This window comes from Silene latifolia, chromosome 11 (genome assembly GCF_048544455.1).
Source record: "Silene latifolia isolate original U9 population chromosome 11, ASM4854445v1, whole genome shotgun sequence".
Classification (NCBI taxonomy): Eukaryota; Viridiplantae; Streptophyta; class Magnoliopsida; order Caryophyllales; family Caryophyllaceae; genus Silene; species Silene latifolia.
The window spans coordinates 200,504,085-200,516,460 of record NC_133536.1 but is presented as its reverse complement, the minus strand read 5'-3'; the positions used below and the strand labels follow the sequence as shown (position 1 = coordinate 200,516,460).

Here is a 12,376-nt window from a genome sequence, read left to right as displayed (position 1 = left end):
ATTCTTGGAATCACTATTATGAATTTTATCAAGGAGCTATAGACAACTGAGCACAAAAGAGATTTCAATGAAACAGTCACAGATTCGGTAGTTTCGGACTGTCAAAACGAATTGATATTCACACCCTCTTTCGATATCCATCGTTTTAAAGTTTCAAAAATCGTAGTTCATGTAAAAGGTTGCTCATTAGTCATGGCCTCTTAAGGCAATTGGATATATAACCTTAATTGATTGCTATGTGGGCTATGATGGATGTTTTCAGTATATCATGAGATTCATTGTGGCTTAGGTAAACAATGCCCTACTGAAATATTTCATGTAAGTTCCCGGTGTTAAATTGTTAATCCTTTGATTATTATATTTCCTGAAAAGTGTGACATCTATGCAGAGATATGGCACAATCAGAGCATTTGAAATCCTCTAATCTAATTGACAGTGATAACTCGGAAACTTTGGACCGGATAACTGAATTACCTATCAACCTTGTCTGTCATATTTTGGGGTTCCTCTCAACAAAATGTGCCGTAGCTACTTGTGTACTGTCAAAGCGATGGAAGTATAAATGGTTAAATGTTCCTGTTCTTGACTTCACTGATTTACCATCCACAAACTCGGATGGGACCTTCCACAAAGATTATTTAGTCTGTTTTAGGAATTTCATGAACCGGGTCTTATTACTTCATGAAGCCCCTTGCCTAGAACGTGTGCGCTTTGAGGCCTATGATTGCCTTCTTCCCAATAATGCCTTTGAATGGCTTCGTGTTATAGCAAGGCGAAGTGTAAAGGAACTTATCTACATAATAAAGGTCCTCTAATTATCGGATTACCAGCAAAACAAATACTGGCTAAGGAAGAGCTTGTAGTACTAAAGTTAGAAAGGCTTTACTTTGATAATTTATCATGTTTTGTCCATCTTCCACGTCTGAGGATCCTTTCTCTAGAGGAAGTGAGGTTTGATGATGATGCACAGCCTGAACAGACAGAGGATCCTTTGACTACCATCTTAAATAACTGCCCTATCCTTGAGGAGTTGAACATTGATCGTTGCACAGGCTTTGATAAGCTCTCTGTCGAATCAACTTCTCTCAAGACATTAAGCTTGGTATCCCGTGAGAATAGAAAAAAAAAAGTCATAATTAAAACACCCAATCTCGAATCCCTCCACCTATCAATTGGTATGAAACAATCATTGGTTGATGATTTTCCTTCTCTGGTTCAAGCTAGGGTTGAGGTTTGGTGTTCGACTGTCAGATGGGTTAATTTACTTCAGAAGTTCCGCTTCATAAAGACTCTGGTGCTTTTTGGAATTATTCTGATCTGTAACATTGTTTGCTTCAAACTGCAGGGTAGTAATGTTGTCGGCAAGCTGCCGACATTTGAGAATTTAGCAGTTCTAGAAGTAGCATTTAGTCCCTGGCCAATTATACTTGAAATCCTCGAAAACTCCCCACATCTTACACATTTAAGCATACAAAAGGTAATCATTTGCTTGTAATGCTGCTAAGAAGCATTTGTTCACTATTCTTTTGACTTGGTTTACATGTGAATTTCGTAGTTGATGTACGACTGGCCTAATACTTTACCCAAGAACAAGGCGTTATCTTTGGAAGAAATCGAGTGTCATTGCTTGGACGATGTTGAAGAAGGTATTTCCATGATAGAGTTCTTCTTGAGCAACTGCAAGGCGCTCAAAGAGTTGAAAATTCATTTGCGATGTTGGATTGATTCTAAATTAGAGAATCAAGTGATAAAGTCATTATTGGGCGTTCCCAGAGCCTCAGATCAATGTAAAATCAGTATTGTAAACGGAGATGAAAATACAACAAGTGACGAGAGCGACAGTGAAGCAGAGAAATCAGGATCAGATGACATGATAAATATAAGGTATGAATATGATTTGATTCATCAGTGCTTTTCATATCTCAACTTAACTTTTGGCTAAATGCGTTTGCGTTAAACAATGTTGCAGCCCTGAAGAGGATGAGTAGCTGAGACGTAATACGACTGAAATTACCTTGATCAATGTTTTCTTATTCATACCAATCGTTGGTTGGCGCAGTGATAAATAGGGCTGCGCTTGGTAGGGAGGTCTGCGGATCGATCCCCCACAACTGCAATTGGGAGGGGTTTAAATACCGTAATCCTTGGACACGCCCCGAAATCCGGATTAGTCGGTCCAATGTGGTTCGGATTACCGGATGGTTTAGACCAAAAAAATGTTTTCTTATTCATATCTCAAATTGTTGCTTCTGTAGAACAGTCTTGGGGAGCATCCAGTTGGATTTCAAAGTCACTTCCATTTTACATTAAATCTCTAATTTGGTATGTTTTGTTATACTCGCCTCTGTCCCGGTCATTTGTGTCCTTTTATTTTTATTTTTGGGTATTTGAGTCAATTGTTGTCCTTTTTATTTTAAGAATGAATTTGATGAGAAATTTGATCATTCGCACTCAATTTATTCCACTTGTCATTTTAGTAATTGACCCCCTCCTTTTTCCTTGTTCTTTATGTCAAAACCAAAGGGTAATAATTAACTGAGACGGATAATTAACCTTTATATTATCCCCTAACAACCTTTCTTCCACTCCCTCCTCCCATCCAAAATTAGAAAAAGGGACAATAAAAATTCGGAAAATTCACGTGGTACCCTCGAACTTTGTCATTTTTCATGTGGTACCCAACTTTTTAAGTTTGTGCACGTGATATCCTTGAGATTTGATTTTAAAGCACAACGTGCCCTTTTTATCGTTCTTAAAATTTTCAATTGAGCATAAATCATAAACCAGAAATCGGAATTGACTAATTTTTTTTCCAAATTGATGACCTCTTCGAGATCTACATATTGATAAAACGAAAATGGTCATTCGAAAATTTAAAATCGAAGATATGGTTGATTTGAGATTTTCGATAAGAAAAAACCGTATAAAATGTCGGTCGGCAATTTTTTTTCCTCAAATCGTATAGTATGGCGAAGTAATCATTTTAGAAAAAAGATTTTGCCGAATCTGAATTTCGGTCTAGGAGTTATACTCATTTGAATTTTTTTATAGCGACAAAAAAGGCATGTTGTGCATAAAAATCAAACATGGGGGTATTATGAACACAAACTTAAAATATTGGGTACCATGTGCAAAGTGGTAAAGTTTAAGGGTACCACGTGAATTTTCCAATAAAAATTTGTTTGTAATTGCTGACAAATTTCATCTTAGTTTGGTTATTTAAATTCAGGTCATGAGTTCTATCTCTTTTATCTAGCGCGATTTTGTAAGGCCTTTTGTTTGTATAGGAGTATCTCTTAAATTTTTGTTTCAGTATGTCATATATTCCATTTTTTTTTTCTATTTTTGTTTATTACTCTCTTTGTCTGGGTCATTTCTTTACCCTTTTTATTTGGGGGTGTAAATCATTTGTTTACTACTCCCTCTGTTTCAGTGGTATGTTTACACTTCCTTTATTTCCCCCTCACAAAATAAAAGAAGTGTAAATATATCACTGGAGTACCTTTTTATATTGGGAGTGTTTTTTAGGTATGATTTGATCATCCATACCTATCATGATCAATTTGTCATTCAACACTAATCACAAGTGATTACCTCTCATTACCTTAATAATTGTGTCAAAATTAAAGATAAATAAATGACGAAGCGAACGGAGCATTGATTATCAAAAAATCTCACTTTAGACAGACACTATCCGTCTAAAGTTATAGACGAGGTTAAATATCACACCACTTTCATAATAAGACAAACAACGAATAGGATGTCAGCACTTTGTCTTACTATGTAAGTGGTGACATATTTGACCCGTCTACACTTTAGACGGGCATACTGTCTAAAGTGAGACTAATTAATTAATTATACAATTTAATCTTTCATTAGTGGATAACATCCAAACAATAATGAAAAAGTAAGATCGGCAGATGCCGTGCTTCAAAGTATTGACCATGTCACATTGTTTCAATGCCTTGTGTGATTAATTGAAAAGGCTCGGATTAGTTAGCCGATCTATTTGAATTTTTTGCCGGCATGCATTTCTCTCACTTTGCCTAAATAATTATTTATATTTTTTTTAAAATTTTTTTTTTTGACAACAATAAGCCTGAATAATTATGAGAGCGATTAGAACTTTTTAAGTTAAAGTATGCTATATTGGCAAATAAGATGACAAATACAAGTGTCATTGTATGAAATAAACTTGATTATATATATGGTAATAAACGATTTGGAAAGTGTGAAGCAATATCATTAAAATAAATACAAAAATTAGAGAAAAAGGAACATATATTCGAGGTACTACATCATATTTTTTTTTTTTTTTGAACATATATGATTTTTTTTTTCTGAACTTATTACCTCAAATTTTATTTGTTTTTAAGCATATGTGCATTTTTTCCGAGTTTATTAAAGTTTATAAGTTAGATTTTATTTTTTTTTCCCGTCAAAATTCAAATTTAACTAAGCTTGTATATAATGTTTTTGAGTTTTATTGTAATTTTTTGAGCTTAATGTTTAAATGATTTAAGTGATTGAACTCAAAAACTTTATAATAAAACTCATAATTTTTAAAATAAAACTCAAAATTTTTATTATAATGTTCAAAAATTATACAACTGGTGGTAGTACCTCGGATATATAATCTACTTAGTGCAAAAATTATCGTAAGTCGTATAAATGACTACTACAAGTTATTTTCAATACTCCGTAATGTTCTATTTAATTTAATTATAAGTAAATGACTTTTAATCGTATGCGCATATATATAATCTATCTCTTTCAATAATAAACCAAATTCAATATTTGAGTAGAATTTGCGTTATGCAATACAGAGTCTGACTTTACTTAAAGATGTAAAAGGAATAAATTTGTATAGTAGCTGGTTTTTTCAACTAGAATTCTTGGTAAATGACTCATACACGGTATAGTGGAGTACAAGGATTTAGAGGTGGTTGTCTAGCAGTGGCGATGGCCCACACTGAATAATAAAATATACGGAGAATCTAAGCTCGCCGCTGAAAGTATGTTTCAGCAAGAAGTCTTTTTGTGTTATTATAACAAGTATAAACAATTCAATGGAAAAGAGGAACCCTGCATGCTGCAAACATATAGTTATACTAAAATTTAGTTACGACTGTCCAATTTTGACAAATTGTACACCAATCTATTTCATACACATCTTTGTTCAATACGGAGCATAGTACATCTTATTTTAAGTTCTTGTTAAGTAAAGTGCTACTCCGTAGTACTCCGTACTCCGTATGATTAACGCGATTTTGTAAGAAAGCGAATTCTTTGTTTTCACTTTCGTGTCTTATTCTATGCTCCATTTGGTAAATCTATACAACATACTACTATTCCGATCCGTATGATTAATACAATTTTCTACTATGTTCAAAGCTACTCGGTAACTTTTTAAACTGTAATACAAGAATACAATAAAAATACTCCATAAAAAGAGTATGAGACATATAAATAGGATACACGATGCAAACAGTGGCATAATAGTCAAGATTTTACGTTTGGTGGCGAGAAATTACGGTAAGATTGGACTAATAGGTTATATATATATATATATATATATATATATATATATATATATATATATATATACAGTAAACTAGAAAAAATCGATTAAAATATTCAATTTAAATTTAAATTTTTTCATTGTACGGTAAAGATGACCAGTTTACTAGCCTTCACCCCTTTGCAACCATCAAATTTAAATCCGAACTCCGTCCACTGTCCACATGATCGTACAAATGAATCTCACTATGTTTCTACTATAACTACTGTTTTTGGATTCTAAATCCAAGAAAATTAGTGCAATATTAGTTTGAGTTCACTGTTTTGATATGACCCGAGCAACGCTCGGGATTGAAATCTATTACGAGTACATGGTAAACCATTAAAAATCAATCAAAAAATTTCAATTTAAATTTAATTTTTTTTATTATTTAGTTAAGATGACCGGTCTACTAGCCTTCACCCGACTCCGCCTCTTACCTCAAGGTCCTCAACCATATTGTTTGTACCTTAGCTTGTTAGCAAATTTCTAAGCTCATACCAAAATTTAGTTACGGCTGTCCCAATTTTATTTGACAAATTGTACACCAATCTATTCCATCAACATCTTTCTTTGTCCATTATCCTATATATTATCGTTATACTGTATTACTGTAATTGCTTAGAAGTTAGAATGATTTAGAATTAAGATTCTTAATGACAAATTAGGTGCTTCTTTGACTTTTTCACCTACCTTTAACAAAATTTCAACTAATTTTTTAATCAAGTACATACATCTAGTATTCAACAAATCATTTACTACGTTCAAACAAAAAATCAACATTTTAAGCCAATGACTATTCGCTAGCATGCAATTAAGAGTCAATACGTAGGGCCATGCAAAAACCTCGAGGAAACTTAACCTGCAAACCTACTATAAATAGAATGCATTTTCTCATGTATTTTTCAAGCATAAGCAATAATAACACTAGCTAACAACAAACTTTGAACTATGGCCACCATCCAGGCATTAGTTTTCCTTGTAATGGTTTCCGTGGGGATCACAAATGCCCAACTTAGCGCTAATTTTTACTCGAGTACTTGTCCGAAGCTCATGTCTACTGTTCAACCGGTGGTGCGATCCGCTATCAAAAAGGAGGCACGCATGGGTGCTTCTCTTTTAAGATTGTTCTTCCATGATTGCTTTGTTAATGTAATTTCTCATCTTTCTTAATTTCTCATTTTGATACCGAAGTATTCATCAAATTAAACTGTGTAGGGTTCATATTTAACATATGATAGAGTGGTACCAAACTACGTATCATTTGGTCACACGCTATCTCATTTTTCTTTTAGGATATATAGACTTTTTCCTTAGCCTAAATGATGAGTATATATGATGACTTTTCAAAACTAAAGTGAGACATACTCTAGATTACTCATTCATTGATTAATGTATTTAAGAGACAATTTTAATTAAGTTGTTCTTTTATAAATAGAATTTCTAGTAGAGAACTAATGATTATGACGGAGGGAGTAGTAAAGTAAAAGTTTATAAAGAGTGTGACATGTATATGTTAATTAAACAGGGTTGTGATGGATCAATCCTACTAGACGATACATCAAGCTTCACAGGTGAGAAAACTGCAAAACCAAATAATGGTTCAGTTAGAGGATTTGAAGTAATCGACCAAATTAAAGCTTCGGTTGAGAAAGCGTGCCCTGGTGTCGTCTCATGTGCCGATATTCTAGCCATTACTGCAAGAGACTCTGTTGTTGCAGTGAGTAATATTTTTTTGTTTTTTTTGTTAATATCAAATCAGGCACAAGTCTCATGTGACCTATTCTCGTAATACCTCTAATATAACATTTGCTATATTTTGTTTGTTATTGTTGTTGTTGTAGCTTGGCGGACCAACATGGAACGTGTTGCTAGGTAGACGAGACGCCAAGACGGCTAGCCTATCAGCTGCTAATAACAACATACCACCCCCTAGTTCCAGCCTTAGTGCTCTTATGACTAGCTTCCAAAATCAAGGCCTTTCTACCACTGATTTGGTTGCTTTAGCTGGTAAGGATCCGAAAACATACATTTTTTTGTTAGTCATTCAATTTATTGCTACTACTGTTTATTCACGTACTAAGCACATTTTTTTGTTAAGAAGTCATTTTCCATCAAATTGACAATTTTGCTAGATGTGGTTTAAATTTAGGGGAATGATAACGCTAAAGAGTACAATGTACCTTGCTACCCGTTTTTTAAGGCTATTATTTTAATAATTTATAAACTACTTTAAGATATTTTTTGAATGGTTTGATATAGGACTATAGGAGAGCAATACTTCACTTTGTTGACGTTTTTTTTTTTTTTTTCCGTTTTAGTAATATAAACCAGAACACGGTAAACAAGTACACGGTATTGTATTGAGAATGTTTTTAAACCTAACAAAATTTGAATATTATTTTATGATGCTTAATATTAAAGCACGATTAAGTGGAAAAATAAATATTTTCGTTGAATTATTTCTAGAAAGTTATAATTAGTCCATTTCCGACAACAATTCCAATCTATGATTTTAACCTTTAATGTCTAATCATACGATTAATCAATTTTACTTTTATGCTAATAAAATAATTAGGAGGTCACACAATTGGACAAGCAAGGTGCGTATCATTTAGGCCACACATATACAACGACAGCAACATTGACGCTTCATTTGCAAAAACAAGGCGTTCGAATTGTCCGAGTACGACTGGGTCCGGTGACAACAACTTAGCTCCATTGGACCTTCAAACCCCGACTCATTTCGACAACAAGTACTACAATAACCTTGTCAACACGAAAGGTCTCCTACATTCGGACCAACAACTGTTTAGTGGCGGTTCCACAAACGCACTTGTTCAAACTTATAACTCGAATCCTAGCCAGTTTACCAAGGATTTCGTGGCGGGTATGATCAACATGGGAAACATTCAGCCACTCACTGGATCCAACGGAGAGATTAGGACCAATTGCAGGAAGACCAACTAATTTTACTAGTGTTTTACGTTATTTTGTGATGTTAGTTTTACAATAACGTATCTATGCTTAATTAGTATCTATGTTGTAATTTCCAAAGCTTTTTCGTTCTTAATTCAAGAAGAAAGTAGTCAAAGTACTATATTGATGAACGTTAAAGCCAGTTTTTAAGAGTTAAAATGCTACATATAGAATTGTTGTACTTCTATATACAATGCAAATAAATTTGTTGCCAATCATTTGCAGTTTTTGTGACACAGATTGTTAAACTTTTTTTTTTTTTTTTTTTTTTTTTGGAAAACCAAAAAAAAGTACAACATTGTCTGCAATCGGTGGTAAACCCTCCGACCACATAGTTCTACCAATAATCCCAGGTACAATATGAGCTCAAACATGTGTCACACAGTTATTTATTCTACTAGTGTACGACCAAGTAGGTGAATTGAAAGAGCTACAGAAAGACCAAATATCATTCAGCTGAATTAATGAAAAAATGCTTTTTCCTTGTTTCTGTTGGGACGTTCCCTCTTACATGGAGGAAGAGCCCATTCAATTGGGTTAGCTACATATATTATTATTGATAGCTTATGTGACGGTTTCTAGTAAGGATGTCTATTTCCGTCTTTGCCCTTACTAATGTGAGGCTTCTTTGAGAAGCTACTAAAAACAATTTAAGGCCACAAATATCAGATAACAACAACACACAAAAATAGTAACTTGAGAAATCTAGAGAAAAGGAATACCAATCCCGTATACCCCCAAAAACCCCAAATTTGAAGATTCGATTCCAGCATCATACGAGCTCGGATTGCCGCCAAATTTTGGGAGGTTGTTCATACATCCAAGGGGAGGGTTTCTGCTAATTTTCATGCCATTCGGACTTCTCTAGACTGGTATTCTCGTTCTGCTTTGTTTGTGTAGTTCTATGTTTGTATACCGCTACTTGGCGACGTTTCTTGTGATTTATCGTGTTCTTGAGTTTGTGGCTGCCTCTAGTAGTGACTAGGAAGGACTAATTTCTGTACCCACTTTGATTCCTGTTGATTAGTGGAAGGGCTTGGTGTCGGCTTACGACATCCGTGGTTTTTCCCACATCGGGTTTCCACGTAATTCTTGTGTCTTGTTTTTTCTTAGCTACTGTTTTTTAAGTTGTTTATTTGTCTTAGTATTGCTGCCAATTTCTTGTCAAAATTACATTTTGGTTAATTTCCATCTTACGACACAAAAAGGGGAAAAGCCGGTGTATTGGTTTTTTCGCTGTGCATTTGTCTACTCTGCTCCCTTTTCCCAACATCTGGCATCAGAGCCATAGGTTGTAAGGCTTCTGGTTTATTTTTTTTGTTGGTAAAGATGGATGATTAAGTGGGTACACAAGGGATGTTGATCTTGAATTCCGAAAATTATTCTGACTGGAAAATTAAAATGGAAGACCTCTTGTATGTAAAAGACTTGTATGAACCCATAACAAATAAAGAAATTCCGATCCCACTGGCGTAATTGACAAGGATTGAAAAGTTCTCCATAGGAAAGTCGTTGGTACCATTCGACAATTTGTTGATGTTAGCGTACTCCAACATATTGCCAGTAACACGAATGCTTATGAATATGGCACAAGTTAGAAGCAATGTATGAGAGGAAGAATTCTTTAAATATGGCGTCACTGATGAGAAAGCTTGTTAAGTTGGAGCTTAAGGATGGTGATAACATTGTTGTACATATGAATGCTTTCCAAGGTTTGCTAAACCAATTGGCAGCTGCAAAGATGTCTTTAGACGATGAGTTGCAGGCCTTGTTGCTACTTTGTTCACTACCTGATAGTTAGGATACACTTGTGGTGTCACTTAGTAACTCGGCTCCTAAGGGTAAGGTGACTATGGAGATGGCGAGGGCTAGTCTATTGAATGAAGAGACTAGGAGAAAAGACATGGGTACCTCCAGCAATTCTGAAGCAAATGTTGTTCAAGACCAAGACAGGGGAAGAACTAAAAACAGAAACTCTCAAAATCAAAATCGTGACAAGTCCAGGGGGAGATCAAAGTCTCGGCCAAGAAGTAAATTTGTATGCCATTATTGTAACAAGCCGGGTCATATTCAAAGATTTTGCAGATAGTGGAAGAGAGACAAGTCTCGGGAGAGAAAAGGCAAAGGTGAAGCATCTGGGCAACAATCTGAAGAGAAGGACACCACCGCCATTGCAACTAGTGAAGATCAAAATTTGTTTTTTATTGGTGATCAAGGTCTCTTAAACCTTGCTTCTAATGATTGCACTTGGGTGATTGATTTCGGTGCGTCTTATCATCTCATGTCGCACCATGACTACTTCTCATCTTACAACAGCGGTGAGTTTGGTTGTGTAAGGATGGGAAATGATGACTCATGTACGATTATGGGCATGGGTACGGTATGCTTAGAGAGCTCCACGGGCTGCAAGCTGGTGTTGAGAGACATCGGTCATGTTCCAGATATTAGGCTGAACTTGATTTCAGCGGGTATGCTCAATGATGGTGGCTATTCTAGTCACTTTGGTGATGGCAAATGGAAGCTCAGTAAGGGAAATTTGATTGTGGCTCGAGCAAACAAGGTGAGATCATTGTATGTGATACAAGCTAAGCTATGCCGAGGAGACGCAAATGTGGTTAATGATTCCTCCGTTGAATTGTGGCATAAGAGGCTTGGTCACATGAGTGAAAAAGGTATGCAGATTTTAGCTAAGAAATAATTCCTCCCTAAAGTACAAGGTATATCTTTGAAATCCTGTGTTGATTGTTTAGCTGGTAAACAACATATGATAGCTTTTCATTCTCGCCCCCCTTCAAGAAGAAAGCATGTTTTAGACTTAGTACATACTGATGTTTGTAGTATGAACACTAAATCCCATTTTGGTGCAAAATACTTTGTTACTTTTATTGATGATTTTTTCCATAAAAGTGTGGGCTTTTCCTTTAAAAAGCAAAGATCAGGTATTGCCGACATTCAAGGAGTTTGAGGCTAGAGTTGAAAGGGAGTCGGGCTGCAAACTCAAATGTGAGAGAGCCGATAATGGTGGAGAGTATCGGGGTCCATTTGAGCATTATTGCAAGAGTCAAAGCATCAAGCTTGAGAAGACACCTCCAAAGACGCTTCAGTTGAATGGGCTTGCAAAGACGGTGAACAGAACCATTGGAGAAAGAGTTCGTTGTATGCTCTCTCATGCAAAGCTACCTAAATCGTTTTGGGCAGAAGCTATGCTAACTGTCGTCTACCTCATTAATCGGTCTCCTTCCGTTCCTCTTGATGGTGATGTTGCCGAGAGGGTATGGACCGGTCAAGATGTTACTTACAAGCACCTGAGAGTCTTTGGATGGAAAGCACATGTTCACATTCCAAGGGATGGGAGATCCAAGCTAGATAGCAAGACAAAGCAATGTATTTTCATGGGCTATTCCAAGGATGAGTTTGGGTACAGGCTGTGGGATCCAGTTTCCAGGTTAGTGTTAAGAAGCTAAGATGTTGTGTTCTTTGAAGATCAGACACTTGAGGATTTTGAGAAGGAAAACAAGTCTATGCCTTCTCCTGCTCCTATCAACATTGATCCTATTTTCTGTTAGATCATTCCAGCTGATGATGAACATGTACCCGGAAATGATGGTAATGGTGATGTGGATGGTAATGAGTAGCATGTAGAGCATGAGCCACCCGAAGAAAATCAACCAGCCACTGAGGAGCCCTAAGTGCCTGAGTTGAGGAGATCCATTAGAGATCAAAAGGCCTCAAATGCATATCCACCCGACCAATATATTCTTCCTAAAGGAAGAAGAGCCGCATTAGCTGAAGGGGGAGAACGAGAATGTTTTGAGGAGGCCATGTCTGATGTACACC

At 35.7% G+C, this 12,376-nt stretch overlaps 2 protein-coding genes across 2 annotated transcripts; both read left to right on the top strand.

Annotated features, from left to right (window-relative positions):
• Positions 1 to 392: 392 nt before the first annotated feature.
• On the top strand, positions 393 to 1,286 carry LOC141614665 (F-box/FBD/LRR-repeat protein At5g56420-like). Its single transcript, XM_074433410.1, has 3 exons — positions 393 to 702; positions 831 to 1,102; positions 1,221 to 1,286. Exons 1-3 carry the CDS (start codon positions 393 to 395, stop codon positions 1,284 to 1,286), a joined length of 648 nt encoding a protein of 215 aa, XP_074289511.1.
• A 5,181-nt stretch (positions 1,287 to 6,467) lies between these two features.
• On the top strand, positions 6,468 to 8,773 carry LOC141612309 (peroxidase 4-like). The gene is made up of 4 exons (XM_074431051.1): positions 6,468 to 6,712; positions 7,089 to 7,280; positions 7,405 to 7,570; positions 8,139 to 8,773. Exons 1-4 carry the CDS (start codon positions 6,512 to 6,514, stop codon positions 8,528 to 8,530), a joined length of 951 nt encoding a protein of 316 aa, XP_074287152.1. The 5' UTR covers positions 6,468 to 6,511; the 3' UTR covers positions 8,531 to 8,773.
• Positions 8,774 to 12,376: the final 3,603 nt, after the last annotated feature.

Bases quoted from the DNA above. Each gene is read 5' to 3' on its own strand.
- LOC141614665 (XM_074433410.1), top strand. From the start codon at position 393: ATGGCACAATCAGAGCATTTGAAATCCTCTAATCTAATTGACAGTGAT. The intron at 703-830 runs GTGTGCGCTTTG...TCGGATTACCAG, and splicing joins TGAAGCCCCTTGCCTAGAAC to CAAAACAAATACTGGCTAAG. The intron at 1,103-1,220 runs GTATCCCGTGAG...CTCTGGTTCAAG, and splicing joins CTCTCAAGACATTAAGCTTG to CTAGGGTTGAGGTTTGGTGT.
- LOC141612309 (XM_074431051.1), top strand. From the start codon at position 6,512: ATGGCCACCATCCAGGCATTAGTTTTCCTTGTAATGGTTTCCGTGGGG. The intron at 7,281-7,404 runs GTGAGTAATATT...TTGTTGTTGTAG, and splicing joins CAAGAGACTCTGTTGTTGCA to CTTGGCGGACCAACATGGAA. The intron at 7,571-8,138 runs GTAAGGATCCGA...TAAAATAATTAG, and splicing joins TGATTTGGTTGCTTTAGCTG to GAGGTCACACAATTGGACAA.